The 19,718-nt window shown below is 41.7% G+C and overlaps 1 protein-coding gene across 1 annotated transcript in view; it reads right to left on the bottom strand.

Moving 5' to 3' along the window:
* The window catches only part of LOC126262217 (fumarylacetoacetase), a 68,252-nt gene that overhangs the window by 25,688 nt on the left and 22,846 nt on the right, over nt 1-19,718 (bottom strand). The window contains exons 2-3 of the mRNA XM_049958654.1: nt 11,630-11,740; nt 8,442-8,563 (exon numbers count right to left, since the gene is read on the bottom strand). Of these exons, the coding sequence (XP_049814611.1) occupies nt 8,442-8,563; nt 11,630-11,740 (233 nt within the window). The remainder of the gene's footprint in view (nt 1-8,441; nt 8,564-11,629; nt 11,741-19,718) is intronic.

The raw sequence follows: 19,718 nt of genomic DNA, 5'->3' as shown, positions 1-19,718 counted from the left end.
GGTTATGAAAGCATTACTTGAAACTGTACAGATCATCACATCAGTCAGTGCTTGATTTCTAAAATTTTATGTGCTGGAACGTAACTCTTCAACCATACAACCCATCCTCCTAGTTTTTCTCTCTCTCTCTCTCTCTCTCTCTCTCTCACACACACACACACACACACACACACACACAAAACCCTACCCATCCCATCACATTGGCCATACACAGATAGTTTTCCAGGGGGTGGGAGGGGGGCGTTGTGACTTTAAAATTGCCTCTACAGTTATATTCCAGAGAACTGATGATTATCCACTCAATATTTGTTGTAGGTAGATTATCTTGATATTTCAAGAGCAACCATGATTTCCTGATTACCTTCAAAATAAACATTTTTGTATTATTAAAATGATTATGGATGTGACACTTTTTTAAGTTTATGATATAAAATAATATCTTTTTATGATGAAAAGTGACACATTACATCTGGCAAGATGATCAATAAGATAGGAAGTAAAGCAGTAAAATATTTTAAAAATATATTTTTATTCATATACCAATAATGATAAACTGATATTGAATATGAAATTTCTTAAGGAGGAAAAAAAATCAGAAATGAGAATACTGTTGGTTACATACAAAAATGTTGTTCTTGTTATGGTCTTCAGTCCTGAGACTGGTATGATGCAGCTCTCCATGCTACTCTATCCTGTGCAAGCTTCTTCATCTCCCAATACTTACTGCAACCTACATCCTTCTGGATCTGTTTAGTGTATTCATCTCTTATCCTCCACACTGCCCTCCAATGCTAAATTGGTGATCCCTTGATGCCTCAGAACATGTCCTACCAACTGATCCCTTCTTCTAGTCAAGTTGTGCCACAAACTCCTCTGCTCCCCAGTTCTATTCAATACCTCCTCATTAGTTATGTGATCCTACCCATCTAAACTTCAGCATTCTTCAGTAGCACTACATTTCGAAAGCTTCTATTCTCTTCTTGTCTAGACCATTTATTGTCCATGTTTCACTTCCATACATGGCTACACTCAATACAAATACTTTCAGAAACGACTTCCTGACACTTATATCTATATTTGATGTTAACAAATTTCTCTTCTTCAGAAGTTCTTTCCTTGCCATTGCCAGTCTACATTTTATATCCTCTCTACTTTGACCATCATCAGTTATTTTGCTCCCCAAATAGCCAAACTCCTTCACTACTTTAAGTGTCTCATTTTCTAATCTAACTCTCACAGCATCGCCCGATTTAATTTGACTACATTCCATTATCCTCATTTTGCTTTTGTTGATGTTCATCTTATATCCTCCTCTCAAGACACTGTCCATTCCATTCAACTGCTCTTCCAAGTCCTTTGCTGTCTCTGACAGAATTACAATGTCATCGGCAAACCTCAAAGTTTTTATTTCTTCTCCATGAATTTTAATACCTACTCCGAATTTTTCTTTTGTTTCCTTTACTGCTTGCTCAATATACAGATTGAATAACATCAGGGAGAGGCTACAACCCTGTCTCACTCCCTTCCCAACCACTGCTTCCCTTTCATTCCCCTCGACTCTTACAATTGCCATCTGGCTTCTGTACAAATTGTAAATAGCCTTTCAGTCCCTGTATTTTACCACTGCCACTTTTAGAATTTGAAAGAGAGTATTCCAGTCAACATTGTCAAAAGCTTTCTCTAAGTCTACAAATGCTAGAAATGTAGGTTTGCCTTTCCTTGATCTTTCTTCTAAGATAAGTCGTAGAGTCAGTATTGCCTCACGTGTTCCAATATTTCTACGGAATCCAAACTGATCTTCCCCGAGGTCGGCTTCTACCTGTTTTTCCATTCATCTGTAAAGAATTTGCGTTAGTATTTTGCAGCCGTGACTTATTAAACTGACAGTTCGGTAATTTTTCACATCTGTCAACATCTGCTTTCTTTGGGATTGGAATTATTATATTCTTCTTGAAGTCTGAGGGTATTTCGCCTGTCTCATAGAGCTTGCTCACCAGATGGTAGAGTTTTGTCAGGACTGACTCTCCTAAGGCCGTCAGTAGTTCTAATGGAATGTTGTCTACTCCTGCGGCCTTGTTTCGACTCAGGTCTTTCAGTGCTCTGTCAAACTCTTCATGCAGTATCATATCTCCCATTTCATCTTCATCTACATCCTCTTCCATTTCCATAATATTGTCCTCAAGTACATCGCCCTTGTATAGACCCTCTATATACTCCTTCCACCTTTCTGCTTTCCCTCCTTTGCTTAGAACTGGGTTTCCATCTGAGCTCTTGGTATTCATACAAGTGGTTCTCCTTTCTCCAAAGGTCTCTAATTTTCCTGTAGGCAGTATCTATCTTACCCCTAGTTAGATAAGCCTCTACATCCTTACATTTGTCCTCTAGCCATCCCTGCTTAGCCATTTTGCACTTCCTGTCGATCTCATTTTTTAGACGTTTGTATTCCTTTTTGCCTTCTTCATTTACCGCATTTTTATATTTTCTCCTTTCAGCAATTAAATTCAATATTTCTTCTGTTATCCAAGGATTTCTAGTAGCCCTTGTCTTTTTACCTACTTGATCCTCTGCTGCCTTCACTACCTCATCCCTCAGAGCTACCCATTCTTCTTCTTCTGTATTTCTTTCCCCTATTTGTGACAATTGTTTACTTATGCTCTCCCTGAAACTCTGTACAACCTCTGGTTTAGTCAGTTTATCCAGGTCCCATCTCCTTAAATTCCCACCTTTTTGCAGTTTCTTCAGTTTTAATCTACAGTTCATAACCAACAGATTGTGGTCAGAGTCCACAACTGCCCCTGGTAATGTCTTACAATTTAATACCTGGTCCCTAAATCTCTGTCTTACCATTGTAAAATCTATCTGATACCTTCGAGTATCTCCAGGATTCTTCCATGTGTACAGCCTTCTTTTATGATTCTGAAACCAGGTGTTAGCTATGATGAAGTTGGGCTCTGTGCAAAATTCTACCAGAAGGCTTCCTCTTTCATTTCTTTCCCCCAATCCATATTCACCTACTATGTTTCCTTCTCCCCTTTTTCCTACTCTCGAATTCCAGTCACCCATGACTATTAAATTTTCGTCTCCCATCAGTACCTGAATAATTTCTTTTATTTCATCACATTTCATCAGTTTCTTCGTCATCTGCAGAGCTAGTTGGCATATAAACTTGTACTACTGTAGTAGGCGTGGGCTTCGTGTCTATCTTGGACAGAAATAACTAGTCATAATGAGCCTTTGATTATTTTTCTTCAAAAGTCAAAATCAAGAGAACAAATTCTAAAAATGCTTATACACTGTTGTATATAACAAAAAATACATCTATTCATTTTCAAGAAAAATGCAGTTTCAATCACACCAAATGAAAGTTTACAAGTTACGCAGGGGCTTAGCTACCATCGCATCAATGATATGGGTCCCCTGACGTTTCAGCAAAAATTCATAAAATGTTTTCCACAATCTCACTCAAGATGAATGCTTAAGTCTTTAGTCACACCCTAAACACATAATTAACAGGGTGCCCAAATGTTGGCAACAATGGACATCTCAGATTTGCCACAGCGCTCGTCAGCAGACAACAATGATTATGGTATTTCTCCTTTTCAATTGATTGAGAACAATCTATACCCTGAATGAGATTTTCACTCTGCAGCGGAGTGTGCGCTGATATGAAACTTCCTGGCAGATTAAAACTGTGTGCCCGACCGAGACTCGAACTCGGGACCTTTGCCTTTCGCGAGCAAGTGCTCTACCATCTGAGCTACCGAAGCACAACTCACGCCCGGTCCTCACAGATACTGGCAGAAGTAAAGCTTTGAGGACCAGGCATGAGTCGTGCTTCGGTAGCTCAGATGGTAGAGCACTTGCCCGCGAAAGGCAAAGGTCCCGAGTTCGAGTCTCGGTCGGGCACACAGTTTTAATCTGCCACGAAGTTTCAATCTATATCCTTTTACGTCAATCTGTGCACTAGCTTCATGACATTCAAATGTTGTAAATCTAGTGGTTATTTGTTCATTAATAAGTTTAACTGTGAAAGAAATAAGTGAAAGAGAGATTACCACAGTGGAGCAATGAAAAGAAGAAATAAATAGAAGAAGGAGGAAGTTATATGGAAACTGCCCAAAATTTCTTGATTTTTTTAAGCAGTCAGATTCTGTGAGTGATTTACTTTGCAATGGTGAGTACTAAAAACTTCAGTATCTCCACAGAAAAATATGCTTCTTGTTTATAATTTAGGTCACGTTACGTAGCATCCTACGCTGTGTAACTTTGTATCATTACATTCATTAATAATGAAAACTTTTTACCAGATAAATTTAATTTCCACTAAAACAGATGAGCATGATGAATGTAAAAGTATAATTAATATTTTAGAGAATTACAATTTTATAGTGCTTGTCGCCTTTTTCAATTCATTATTTGAAATCCTTAATCCAGTTTATATGGCTCTACAGTATGAAAATAATGATTTAAAGATAGCTAGTACTTTACTAAGTAATGTTTTGAATAGACTGAGCGAAACAAGAAATAAAAATTCATTCCATTTAGCAAAATGAGACCAGAGACCTAGCAAAAGAGTAGGGGGTAACAACTGTTTTCAAAAATAAAAGACAGAAGATGACAAAGTGATATTTTGATGATTTATCAGAAGATGAGAGAATTTCAGACCTAGAATCTTACTTGAAAGTCATTGTGTACTATTGCTGCTTATATATATTAATTTCTCAGACTAAACAAAGATTTCAACACCTAAGTGAGCTTAGTAATATATTCTAAGTGTTACAACCATTATCATTTCCAAATGAAATAACAAAAAAGAAAGCAGGAAAACTGACTGCTAAATACAGTAAAGACATGTCATTTGATGTATATGAACAATTAATTTCTTTGAAAATGTGCTTAAAAACTGAAATTCGGAAAATCCATTCCATTAATAAACTCATAGATTTATTACTGATTAAATTCAATAGCCTTACATCCAGTTTTCTGGAGGTAATAACAGCATGTTTCCTATTTTTGACCCATCCTGTAACAACTGCAACAGCTGAAAGAAGTTTTTTGAAATTAAAACTATCTTAGGACTACTATGAGCCAAGAATGGCTTTCAGAGTTGTCAGTGGCCTCTATACTGGCAGAACATCTTGAAAAACGATAATCATCTTCAGCTATGGATGTTTTAATAAGTAAGTTTGTTGAAAAATGGCGAGAAAAGTATATATCTGAATTGTTTGGCTAACTAGGCCCCTAGGAGCATTAATTGTAAATAATTACTTACCTATGTAACATACACTTAACCAATACATATTTATTTCATTCCAAACAGCAGTTTTTGTTTCTTTTGAGATAAATCTTTACCCTCCATTTGATCTCTGCCACAGTCGAGTAAAAGGGCCCCGCAACAAATTTTGATACTAAGCCCGTATAAAGCAAGCTAAGCCACTAAAGTTACAGTTCAAAATAATAACATAATTAATTGTTTTCCTAACGAAAGCTGATAAAGGGAAGAGTAACCATGAAGAACCACTTATGATATAAAACTACATAAAATCTAATATTCCAACAGATCCTGTTTGAAGGTGAGGCTATTGCCCAAATTTGTCATTGAGTACAGTTAGTAAACTCATGTTTGACACTCGCTGCTTTCTGTGAATACTTGTCATGCACAACTCACATAACCTTTTTTTAACCCACTGTAGAACAAAGCAACAGTTTTACTGTACATAGAGTACTAAAGGATTGTTTGGTTGTGGATCCTCTTGTCCACACCCCACCCCCCACACCACCCCCTATTATGGACACCAATGTCACCCATTATCAAATTCATTGGTGCCAGTGCAGCAGCAAATTATATTTCTATTGCAATTTAATACATGTGTAATATTTTAAATTTCCGTTAGTGATTCATTTCAGTGAGTTCAAAAAAATTCCCTGGGAGACGCCGGAATGGAGCTCTGTTATGAGCTATGAATGCATTAATCTAGGCATATTACGGACTGGTCCTCAGATTCTCTTCATTTAATTCATTTGTTAGTCACTTCTTCCATAGATCACTTTCAAGATGAGCATTATGATGTGCAAAATGGGTGAGTTAGACCTTTGTAGAAAAAGACACACTGCTACTTGCCATAAAGAAGACACATTAAGTTTCAGATAGACACAATTAAAACGCACTTCCATTGTGCCTCTCTACAACTTAACATGTCTTCTTTACAGTAAGTAGCAATCTGTCTTTTCCTACATTGTTGATATCCCTGACCTGGAATTTCCATTCTTTAAGTTAGATCTTTCTTTACTGAATGATGAAAGCTATTAAAAATAGTTTTATTTATAATCTATAACAATAATGGAAATTTCTAGACAGTAAATTACATAAAATAAGGGGAATGCAACCACTTACCTATAGGGGATTGGTGTGTAGCACAAAGAAACAAATAATAGGAAATAGTTGACACTAGCTTACATTCTCTTGCATTTTTTTAAGTAGAAGTACACATGCCCACACCCAAGAGCACATGCACATTCATGAGGCAAGGATGGGGTAGCACGGTAATGCAAGGCATATCTTTTCCCAGATGGTTCAGCAGCTGAACAAGATGGAAGGAGTTCAGACGATAGAGTAATAAGGGATGGAGATAGGGAAAGGTGGAGGAGGAATGGACAGGACAGTGATGGTGAGAGGGAGAGAGGCAGGGAAGAAAGCAAGGGAGAGGGGTGGGAAAAAGGGGCAGAGAGACAGAGAGACAGAGAGACAGAGAGAGAGAGAGAGAGAGAGAGAGAGAGAGAGAGAGAGAGGGGGGGGGGGGGAAGGAGGGGGCACATTGGGAGGAGGAGGAGGAAGAGGGGTGGAACAAGGCAGTAGATGATCTGATTGGGGAGGAGGGGTGTGGACAGAAGAGAGAATGGAAAGATAATGTGAGGCAGTGGGAAATGAGTTAGCAGAGGCTTAGGACGGGGATTGTAAGAGCACTGGATATGCTGGAGACACATTTACCCTCTGCTGGAACTGGCCTGTGTAGTGAAGCAGCAGTTGAAGACATTAGTGTTGTGGTGTTCACCACAACTGGGTGGTCAAGTTTGCCACAATTTGGCAGTTGGTGTATGTGCATGTGGACAGTTGGTTACTTGTCATGCCCACATAGAAGGCTGTATACTACTTGCAGTGTAGCAACTATACAACACAGCTGCTTTCACACATGACCCTGTCTTTTACTGGGTAGGAGATGCCTGTGACTGGACTGCAATATGATGTGGTGGGTTGGTGTATAGGACAGGTCTTGCACCTGGGTCGGCCACAAGGAGATGACCCATGGAGTGCAGAACTGGGAAAGGATTGGAGTAGGAATGGACAAGAATATTCTGTAGGTTGGGTGGGTGACTGAACATTACTTTGGGTGATGTGGGTTGGATTTTGGGTAGGATAGCCCTCATTCCAGGGTATGATGAGAGGTAGCCAAAAGCCTTGGTGAAGGATTTGGTTGAGCTTTTCAAAGTCATGGTGATAATGAGTGATTAGAGGACTGCTGATCAGTGGCTGTTTAAGAGAGTTACTAGTGCTGGAGGAGATGGCACAGAAGATCTGTTTATGAATGATAAAGGCTCGGTAAGTTTATCGGTATATTTCAACAATTCCTGCCTTCCACCGCAAATGTGGTGTCTTCAGGTTGTGAGGCTGCACGAAAGAGACTTTTTGACATGGAACGGGTGACAGCTGTCAAAGTGGGGCTACTGTTGGTGGTTACTACACTTCATATGAATGGATGTATTTGTGGAGCCATTTGAGAGGGTAGATTAACTTCTAAAAAGGTGCCTCATCGAGTTTAGTAGGACCAGGTGAAGCATATTTAGGAATTGGTGTTAAGGTTATGAAGGAAGGAGCATCAGTCCAGATCATGAAAATGTGGTCAATAAATCTGAACCAAACAAGGGGTTGTAGGTGTTTACTGGAAAGGAAGGATTCCCCCAAACGGCCCATAAATAAGTTGGCACAGGAAGGTGCCACACAAGTACTCATGGCAGTATCATGGATTTGTTTGTAGATTTGGGCTTTGAAGGTGAAATAACTGTGGGTCAGGTTGCAGTTGGCTAGGAGGATTAGGAAAGATGTGGTGGGTTTGCTATCAGGAGGATATCTTGCTGCTACCTTGAGTGTGGACATTTAGTTGTTTGTGAGATTGTGATCTCTCTCTCTCTCTCTCTCTCTCTCAGTAGAAAATGATGTAACCAAGTAATCAGTAACCAGTGTCTGGGAAAGAACCACAAGAAGACAAACCGGACTGGAAAACAACCTCTTCAGATCTTGCATAGGTAAAAAGATGTTATATATGAAATGAATCTCCAATCATGGGAAACATGCAAAAAATTATGTTATATGTAAGAAATAAAAATTATTTAAATTTAGTTATGAACACAAGAAGGCATGAAGTATATTAAAACCAGCTAGTTACCTATTCCTCAATTCAGCATCTTCTTGTAGAACTCTATTTTCAGAGGATAAAAGTGTTTGTATTGTATCACGTGCTTCTTTCCATGCTGCTGGTGACAGTCCCATAAAGCTGTTGAGAACAGGCTGAAACAAAAAAATTTAATTAGTTACCCAAATAAGGAAATACTTAATATGATTAAATCTACAGTTGCTACATTTAATCAAATTCTCAGAGGAATTATTATTCCTTCCTCAGTTAGCAACAGATCACATTATTATGACTAGCTGAATTCATCAATTCTTTTTTTTTTTTTTTTTTTTGGGCAATGGAGCCACTTCTCCATCAGCTGCATTCTGAATTTGCAAATTTAGTTAGTTTCATAGAATATACTGTAAGTAGACTGGGGCAGCAGTAAGAATTTGGATTGACAATGGAGGCATGCCAGGTTAATGTGTGTAGTTGTGCGAACTGCTGTACCAAGGTAGCTTAGTATGCAGGAGACCCATTCAATTCCCAGCCTTGGTACAAATTTTTCTCTCATCGCTTCAGTTTATGTACATAGAGACACATACACGGTCAGGAAAAAAAAAATCACAACACCAAGAATGAGTTCAGTGACAAACAAAAGTTGGTAGACAGGTTTCTATAGCTGAAAGATGATGTCTTAAAATTTGACACCAGTTGGATTCATGCTAATAATGCCACTATGAGGATGCAAATCAGGTTTGCTTTAAATACAAGCTATAATGGTCATGAGTTACCTTTGAAATTGGACATTCCGCATTGATATTACTCAAGAATGCCTTTAAGGTGACAAGGCACTGTCATCAACACCTCACAGAGTCTGAAAGAGGTCATGTGATAGGGCTATGAGACTCTTGATGTTCCTTCTGCAATACTGCAGAAAGTCTTGGCAGGAATGTAGCTACTGTACATGACCACTGGCAGCGGTGCTCATGAGAATATACGGTCGCTAGAAGACTAGGCTCCAAATGGCCACATGGCACTCCTGAGAGGGAAAACCATCATGTTCAGTGTATAGCCTGGCACATCATATCGCATCACAATTTGAGCAGCAGTTGGCACCACAGTGACACAAGGAACTGTTACAAATCAGTCACTTCACAGACTGACCCCGAGACCACTGCCATCTCTTTCTTCAGTGGTGTCAAGTGAGGGTTCATAGGAACGCAGGGTGGAGGTCAGTTGTGTTTTCTGATGAAAGCTGGCTCTGCCTCTTCGCCAGTGATGGCCTTGTGTTTTTTAGGAGGAGGCAACCTATCTGGCTGCATGCTACACACACTGGAACCACACCTGGAGTTATAGTCTAAGATTCAATTTCGTATGACAGCAGGGGCACTCTCATGGTTATCCCATGCACCCTGACTGCAAATTTGTATATCAATCTGCTGATTTTATCTGCTGTGCTCCCATTTATGAACAGCATTTCAGGGGGTGTTTTCCAGCAGGATAACAGCTGCCCAGATACCGCTGCTGCAACCCAAAATCCTCCACATAGCGTCAAAATGTTGCCTTGGCCTCCTTGATCACCAGATCTGTCTCCAATCGAGCACATATGGGAAATCATTGGGTAACAACTCTAGCATTACCCACATCCAGCATTAGCCATCCCTGCACTGGCTGACCAAGTGCAGCAGGCATGGAACTCCATCCTACAAACACATCTGGCATATGTACAACATAATGCGTGTATTTTTGCATGCTTGCATTCAACACTTCGATGGTTACACCAGTTGTTAGTGTACCAGCATTTCACATTTGCAATGGCTTATCTAATGCTTGCATTAACCTGTGATCTTGCAATGTCAATCACTTAAATATGTTATCTAGACAAATGAATTCTCAACATTTCATACTATTGTGTTAATCATTTGTTGGTGTTGCAATTTTTTTCTCTATCAATGTATTTTAGCAAATTAATGAAATTTTCCTCATATCAATATAAGGATATAAAAAGATAAGCAGAATATCAACAAATATGTTACATTCATTTGAACATCAGATGAAAATCATTGGAATGAAACCATTAGATGTAAATGAATAAAAGCTAATATTTTACTGTTGTAGATGCAGTGAGTATCAAATTTAGACTGAGTAAGCAAGTGTAGTTGACAACTGGTAAATGATAGTTCATAATCAATGCAACTTCGTGGCAGATTAAAACTATGTGCTGAACCAAGACTCACACCTGGAACAGGCAAGTGCTCTGCCAGCTGCACTATCCAAGCACAACTCATGACCCACCCTCTCATCTGTACTCCTACCTTCCAAAACTTCAGAGTAGTTCTCCTACATACCTTTCAGGACTAAAATTCTTGGAAAAAAGGAAATTGTGGAGAAACAGCGTAGCCACAGCCTGTGAGCTTGTTTCCAGAATGAATTTTCACTCTGCAGGAGAGTGTATGCAGATATGAAACTTCCTGGCAGATTAAAATTCTGTGCTCAATTGCACTACAAACCTGGGACCTTTACCTTTTGTTGGCAAGTACTCTATCCACTGATCTATCCAGAATGCAGAGTGAAAATGCTTCTTCATTTGGCTCGACAACAATAATTGAACTATCAGAAAAGAGAACTAACTCTGGGTCTCGGGTCAGATGAAATGGCAGTTCATTAGAAACCCTTCGAAATGCCTATTGCAATTTCTCCCCGTATAAATGATGTTGCATCCTGTGAAAAATTATTTGAACAGTCTGATGTAATTGCACCCTGTTTCTTTAACAGCACCTAAACACATCCTGTTTCTTAAATAGTGGCTTAAGCTGGCATCCTCCAACAATTGATACTGTAGTATTATGGATATTGTTAGATGTAACAAGTACCTTGGGAAGAATGTTACAGTGCTTGGGTAGCTGGTGAAAGTTTTTTCTTGGAGCTGTGGAAAATATTCCCATTATCAGCAAGAGCACAGCTGCTGATTGTAGTCTTGGCACATACTTTGTGATAAGGTGTTTTTTTTTTTTTTTTTTTTGGTAGTGTTGGGGGAGATGAGTTTGAGGGGGGGGATTCATTTTTCCTGGAATCATTCACAATGTTCCATTACATTCACATGATCAGAAGATTGTACGGGTAGCTTTTATGTAATGAACACCTTAAAATTGAAGTATTAAGAACTGCATATTTATACAAAGGACAACTAGCATCAGTAAGAAACAATTGATTGCTTGATAAACTTATAATAGTCATACCTCCTCAAAGACATGTTGCTTGTCCTTCAGATGAGGTCCTGTGAAGAGATGGCGTATGGCCTTGAGATCCAGTATCTGATCTCCAATAGCCACTCCAATGCGATGACTTGGCTGAAATGACAGGACGTAATCAGATGTGTCATTCATGGCAAGTTCACTTTTTTACATTTTATAAAGTGATTAAAACTGGTTTTATATTTAGTGTGTTTTATTTTTATTACAGTGATATTTATGAAATAACCTACAACATTATATTTAAGATTTTATGTGACGGTATTATTCAATGGAATAGAAGAAACTGCCTAATAGAAAGTTATTTACTTCAGTTTGTAGCTCCACCACATTATCTACATGATATTTACTACGCTCTGACAGGTCACTGAATACATGTGTAGCCATGTATCTGACTCATTTCTGTATCAATATTAACCCTGTGAATTTTTTGTAGAAATTATTTTTGGTACTAATGTTATGAACTTAGCAGGATGTTGTAGCATTAACACAAAATTTAATTTTAATAACATATTTCTGCTGTGTGAAAATACACTATCTGCAAGATGGTTTCCCCAGAAAGTGCTTCCACAATCCATTAATGAATTAAATGGAAATGTGCAAAATAAACTAGTTTCTTCATTTACTTAGCAAACGTAAAAAAACGAAAATAATCAATTTTTGACAATATAATGTAACTGGATATATAAAAAAACTGTCTACTCACCAAGCAGTGCCAGGAGAACACACAAAAAGAGACATTTATACTTATGCAAGCTTTTGGAGCCAGTGGCTCCTTTTTCCGGTAGAAGGGCTAAAGGGGAAGGAAGAGTCGTGAAGGACAAGTTACCCAAAACCATGGGTCAGGGGAGACTTACTGGACAGGATGAAAGGGAGAGAAGGTATTTCCTTCTCATCCTGTCTAGTAAGTCTCACCTGACATGTTACTCTGGGTGACTTTTCCGGAATACAGCCCTTTTCCTAAAATTCTCCAGTCCTTTTCCTTCGCCCCTCTTCCTTCCCCTTCAACCCTTCTGCTAGAAGAAAGAACCACTGGCTTTGAAAGCTTGCGTAAGTATAACATACTTTTTTATCTGTGTGTTCTCCTGCTGTTGCTTGGTCAGCAGACTTTTTTCCATCTATCCAGTTACATTATAGTGCAAACATAGTTGAACTAAGGTGTTTCATTACTTCTAGGCACCAGGCTTTCCAGTTAATGTTGTACTCTATCTGCAGTCGCAAAAATTTAACAGTTTCTACATTTCTTGTATTTCATTCTTTGGAAACATTGTTTTTAAAGCTTCTGAAGTTCTATGAGAAGTACTCGTACTGAACTGTGTCTACTGATTTTTGTCAAAATTCAGTAATAATCCATTTGCTTTGAACCACTCGCAGATTTTTTTTGGATACTGTATTAGTTGGTATGTTAAGTTTGGTTTGGTTATGTTTTGCTTTAGGGCGCAAAAAACAACTGGGTTCATACGCGCCCAAGTCAAAACTATAGAACACAAAGACAGAGAGGAGTTAAAAAAACGACTATATGTCAGTCCCAATTGACATAAGAGAAGACAGCTGAAAACAGGAACACGGAGAAAGGGCTAAAAAAGACATCATACAGAAACGGAGGTCCAAAACTAAAAATTAAATGGCCTTTGCCATATTGCTTTGGCGGATAAAAAGTAAAATTCGGTCGACAGCCCATGCATCATTTGCTAAAGCAGCCAATAACGCAGACGGCGAACCCAAGTGGGATCGTAAATGGTTAAAAAATTGGCATTCCATCAGGAAGTGGTGGACAGTTAAAAGTTGGGCACTATGTGTACAAAGTGGTGGGGAAGCGGCACTTACCAAATGACGATGGCTAAAAAGGCATTGCCCACTATGCAGGCTAGTTGAAATGACCTCCTCCCGGTGGGAGGGCTGAGAGGTGGTCGACCAAACCACTGGGAGAAGCTTAATAAGCCGGAGCTTATTCCCATGAAGGGAGGGCCATTGGCGATGCCAAAGGGACGCCATCTCCTGACAGACAGCAACACAGAGGTCATCAGAGGGAATATAGGAACTAGCGTGCTGAGGTACGAGGACTGCAGCCTTGGCGGCAGCAGCCTCATTTCCCGGCAGACCGACACAACCAGGAACCCACAAAAACATCACATTGGCTCCACCAAGAGTGAGCAAGTGACAATTTTCCTGGACCTGCTGCACTAAGGGATGGGCGGTGTACAGAGCACAGATTTTGAAGGGCACTGAGCGAATCTGAGCAGAGGACACAATTGAAAAGGCTGTGCGCAGGATGTGCTCCATGGCCTGACACAGGGAGTAGAGCTCAGCTGTAAATACTGAGCAGAGTGCCGCAAGTCGATATCAAAAGATAGGGGTGCCAATGTCAAAGGCACACCTGACCCCACGGGCAGTTCAAGAGCCATCAATGTATACAAAGGTACTATCGCGAAGTTCCATGTGAAGGTCATGAAACTGAAGGTGATGTAGAGTGAAGTTAGGCCACTGTAGCAAGTGCCAAAAGTGGACTCCATGAGGTAACAGAGAAGAGGGACTCGCCCCATGCTGGGATCAAAGGAATCATCGAAGAAGGAGAAGGACAGTGGTAGTTCAGCAACTTTAGCATACAGACTCTCAACCGGGCTAGTATAAAAGGCACCAGTGGCCAAACAGATGCCACGATGGTGGATAGTGTTGAGACAGCGTAAGAGGGATGGACATGCAGACACATAAACAAAGCACTCATAGTCAAGTTTCGAACGGACAAGGGACCGGTACAAATGGAGGAAGGTGGTTCTTTCAGAACCCCAGGAAGTACCATTGAGGACATGTAGGACACTGAGGAACTGCATACAGCAGGCTGCCAGGTAAGACACATGGGAGGACCAAGAGAGTTTCCTATCGAGCATGAACCCCAGGAATTTCGTAGTTTCAATGAACGGAAGAACAACAGGTCCAATATGTAAAGATGGTGGAAGAAACCAATTGCATCGCAGAAATTCATAGAGACGGTTTTTGTCAGTGGAAAAGTGAAAGCCATTGTCGATGCTCCAGGAGTAAAGACGATTAAGACATCGCTGAAGAAGCCGCACAGTGAAACAGGTCTGTGGAGAACTGCAATAGATGGCAAAATCGTCAACAAAGAGGGAGCCGGTGATGCCCGGCGGGAAACAAGCCATTATAGGGTTAATGGCGGTAGCAAAGAGGACAACACTCAGGACAGAATCCTGAGGCACACCATTTTCCTGGATAAAGGTGTCCGACAAGACAGAACCCACACGCACCTTGGAAACTAGGGCTTTTAAAAATTTCTGAAGGAAACAGGGCACGTGGCCATGGAAGCCCCACGTGTAAAGAGAATGGAGGGTACCAGTTCTCCAGCAGGTGTCGTAGGCTTTCTCCAAATCGAAAAACGCGGCCACAGTCTGGGATTTCCGCAGAAAACCATTCATGACATGGATGGACAAAGTGAAAAAAAAAAAACTGCGGAATGTGCATTCGTCAGTAAATTGCGAGACTCGAGCCATCATACCGGCCGGGCATGAATCAGACATTCGATCACCTTGCAAATGCAGCTGGTGAGAGATGGGGCGGTAGCTAGAAGGAAGGTTTTTGTCCTTACCGGGCTTATGTATGTGTATGACGGTGGCTTCATGCCAACGTCCGGGAAATGTACTCTTTGCACAGATGCGGTTATTTGTGTTAAGCAGAAAAGTGCTTGCCCACAAGAGAAAGGTGCTGCAACATCTGAATGTGGACGGTGTCTGGCCCTGGGGCGGAGGATCGGAATGAACTGAAAGCATTATCTAGCTCCCTCATAGCAAAGGCGGCATTGTAGCACTCACAATTCGGAGAAGAGAAGGATATCGCCCGAGCATCCTCCACTCGTTTCCGATGGAGGAAGGCAGGGTGATAGTGGGAAGAGCTCGAAATGTCTGCAAAATGGCGGCCCAAGGTGTTGGAGATAGCAATAGGGTCCACGCTGACATCATCTGCTACTGTCAGGCCAGAAACAGAGGGGGGGGGGGGGGGGGGGGGAATGGATATTGGTCTCAGAGAGCCGTCGGAGGTTGGCACACATGGCAGAGGAAGGGGTAGAACTGTTAAAGGATCTACTGAATGAAATCCAACTAGCTCTTTTGCTATACCGAAGAACGCGACGACGCTTTGCGAGCATCTGTTTATAATGAGTGCAGTCTTCCATTGTAAGCTGACACTTAAAAATGCGGAGAGCACGTCTCTGTGCATAAACTGCGTCGCTGCATGCCTCAGTCCACCAAGGGAATGGGACACGACGTGGTAAAGAGGAAGTGCCAGGAATGGAACGTTTTGCAGCAGTAAGGATAACGTTTGTGAGATGTTCCATCTGGTCATCACAACTGGGGACATCTTGTTCTTTGAAGGTCGCCAGGGAGCAGTAAAGCTGCCAGTCAGCCTTAGTAAGCTGCCATTTGGGTGTGCATGCAGATGGGGTACGAGTCAGCAAACTGATAGCACATGGGAAATGGTCACTCGAGTAGGTGACAGAAAGAAGGGACCGCTCAAGATGATGGGCAAGCTGGGCAGTGCAGAAGGAGAGGTCCAAGTGGGAATAGGTGTTAGAGGAGTCAGGAAGGAAAGTGGGTGCTCTAGTGTTAAGGCAGAAGAGGTTAAGTTGAGTAAGAAGGTCAGAAAAGAGGTCACCTCTCTGACAGGTCCTGGAAGAACCCCAGAGGGGGTAATGCGCATTTAAGTCACCAAGCAGCAAAAATGGGGGAGGTAGCTGCCCAGTAAGCTGAAGGAAGTCTGCCCTAGTGACATCGAATGATGGAGGGACATAAATGGTATAGAGGGAAAAAGTCAGGTGGGGAAGGAAAAGGCGAACTGCAACAGCTTGAAGATGGGTAGTCAGCGAGATGGGCTGACTATGAATGTCATCCCGTATGAACAGCATGACGCTCCCATGAGACAAAATTCCGACCTCAAAGGGAAGGTCACAACGAACCGGGAAGCAATGCAAGAGCTCAAAGTGGTTGTGAGGGCGCAATTACGATTCCTGAAGGCAGAGTACAAGGGGACACTGCAATGCTAAAAGTAGCTATAAATCCTCTTTGTGGGACCTAAGGCCGCGAACGTTCCATTGGAGGACAGTCATGATGAGGAAGAGATGAAGGGGTGTCACCTCAGCGGCTGCCGAGCTACAGCCTGTGATGAGCCGCTACTACAGGGCACAGAAGCAGGAGGATCCTGCTCCATGGGGTCCACAGAAGCATCAACTTGCTTGTGCGGTCGGTCTGTGGAGTCCAGCGCTGAAAAACGGTTGGTGGTACGCACGAGCGACACAGGCTGGCCGGGCTAAGGTATCACTGGCGACACCATCAAAGGGGATCTTCGAGTTGGCAAAGGAGAAGACCGTTTGCCTTTCGTGGACTTCTTCAAGCCTTTCTGGTTAGAGGAAGACTCGGGTGTTGGTTGGCTAGAGGGACGTAGCAAGTCTTCATGGGAGTACTTCAAAATGGTTCAAATGGCTCTGAGCACTATGGGACTTAACTACTGTGGTCATCAGTCCCCTAGAACTTAGAACTACTTAAACCTAACTAACCTAAGGACATCACACACATCCATGCCCGAGGCAGGATTCGAACCTGCGACCGTAGCAGTCGCGCGGTTCCGGACTGCGCGCCTAGAACCGCTAGACCACCGCGGCCGACCATGGGAGTACTACTCCTGTCCTGTCCGGTAGCTGGCGTAAGGCTTTGTGTTGTGCAGTTATCAAGGGTACACAAGTGGGCATATCGATGATGTTTCGTTGAATGGTTCGCACGCTGAAACTTGTTGATGGCCCAGCACTGAAATCTGCAGCAGTTTGCGGAAGGGTGCACTTCTGTCACGTTGAACGATTCTCTTCAGTCGTCGTTGGTCCCATTCTTGCAGGATCTTTTTCCGGCCGAAACGATGTCGGAGATTTGATGTTTTATCGGATTCCTGATATTCACGGCACACTAGTGAAAAGATTGTACAGGAAAATCCCCACTTCTTCACTACCTCGGAGATGCCGTGTCCCATCGCTCATGCACCGACTATAACACCACGTTCAAACTCACTTAAATCTCTATAACCTGCAATCGTAGCAGCAGTAACCGATCTAACAACGGTGCCAGGCACTTTTTGTCTTATATAGGCGTTGCCGACCGCAGCGCCGTATTCTGCCTGTTTATATATCTCTATATTTGAATACGCATGCCTATACCAGTTTCTTTGGTGCTTCAGTGTATGTACGTAAGTGGTGAGATGGAAGGAATAAATTAAATATCCAATATTTTATTTATTTACTGGTATGGCTAGGACCCACCGTCGGGCAGACCGTTCGGCGGGTGCCGGTCTTTCAATTTGACGCCACTTCGGCGACCTGCAGTCGATGAGGATGATAGGATGATGATAAGGACAGCACAATACCCATTACCTGGGCGGAGAAAATTCCCTCACCCAGCCGGGTGTCAAACTCGTGCTTGACAATCCGTCACGCTGACCATTTTTTTTAATTTTTTTTTTTTTCGTTACTGATCGTTTTGTTTGGTCGTTGCGGACGTCGCAAGACATCCTGTTCAAGTTCGATGGTTGATCCTTCCACTCAGTTTTTTTTATTACAGAGGCCAACCGGCTCTCTGGCCGAACACGCTGAGCTACCGTGCCGGCTACCATTCAGCTACCGGGGGCGGACAACTATCCAATAAGAAATGTTACACCCATTGTAGACAAAATAGATACAAGATTTATGCATGTAGTATGCGCCACACACATGTTTGTAAAAATCGTGGTCTGGGTTACGACATTTGCCGAGAGTTATTATGAAGCGGCAGCACTTCTTGTCAGATGATTCCACAGCTTCCGCACCGTACACTATCTCCGATGGATGTCTATCGGTGCAGTTCCTGCGGCAACCAAGAACAGAATTTGATAATAAAGTCGCCATAGTTCATGTTAACGCATTTACCGCACGCAACTTCGGAAAGACACGAATGCAACACCAATGACTCGTCCACATGTCGGTGCTTATATACTCGCATCGAAGTCGCGCTATGCAGCAATACCCTTAAACTGTAACTTTTTTGATCGCCCCTTATAATAAGCGTTCTTCGTGCTTCCGATAAATACACGTTGAAGAAGAGGAGTATTCTGGGGCCCTTGATGTTTCGAAGCCGTCCTGGTTGTTTTACGAGCCGCTTTGATTCGCACACATTTGTGTCGACAAGAGCAAATAAAAGAATGAAATTGATTACAACTGAAATAGCTGCTCCCATTGTTAACGCCGATGATATATGACTGACGTGTATATACACGGATATGTGCATCCTTTCCATATACTTCTACATTGTTGCACGTTCAGAAATAGAACACGTTTTCACATGTTGTTGGACTGTTTACTGTCGACGTTAAGAATGAAATAAGTGTTTCATTTTCCAGAGAAAGAGACATTAAGTGGTCATCAATCTAGTTTATTGTAGTTTTCCAAAAAATTCAGCAGAGCCTGCAAAACTTCCGTGATGTCAGAACTAACATTTTAACTACTGTTATACCATCTCTGTATTTCGCATTTTTCGTCAGTATCAGTGTCCCAGCAGAACAAAGTATTACTCAGAAATAACGAGTGCAGTTATTGCCATCTAATCTCTTCCACCCCGCTCATACTTGCATTACGCAAAAAGTGTTAATTAACCCAGTACTTGGCCTTCTTTCTACGATTTCGGCTTTATCTCAAAATATACCACCTGCAGAGACAGTTCCTGCTAGTAAAGCAGGCATCTCGAACACTGGAACAGTATTCGTGCTGCATTCTAGGAGCTTGTGGAATCACGCATCCCCACATATCGAGAAAGGGGCGTGCACTTACAAGCGTACATTTTCTTGCGTATATAAAAAAAAAAAATACAGACGCATGACGATGTGACGCACATACAGCAGCTTGGCGACTAGGCGCGAGGTGCATAGGTGTAATCGCATCTGAACGTGGCTTATGGAGTATAAGTGTAGATACGAGGCGAACCAGAACTCCACAGTCAAACTACTTTCAGAGGTGGTAGTATACGTTACATCGAGGAAAACTATTGACAAACAGTCA

Source organism: Schistocerca nitens, chromosome 6 (genome assembly GCF_023898315.1).
Source record: "Schistocerca nitens isolate TAMUIC-IGC-003100 chromosome 6, iqSchNite1.1, whole genome shotgun sequence".
NCBI lineage: Eukaryota > Metazoa > Arthropoda > Insecta > Orthoptera > Acrididae > Schistocerca > Schistocerca nitens.
The sequence above is the reverse complement of the archived record's forward strand: the minus strand, read 5'-3'. Positions and strand labels throughout refer to the sequence as shown.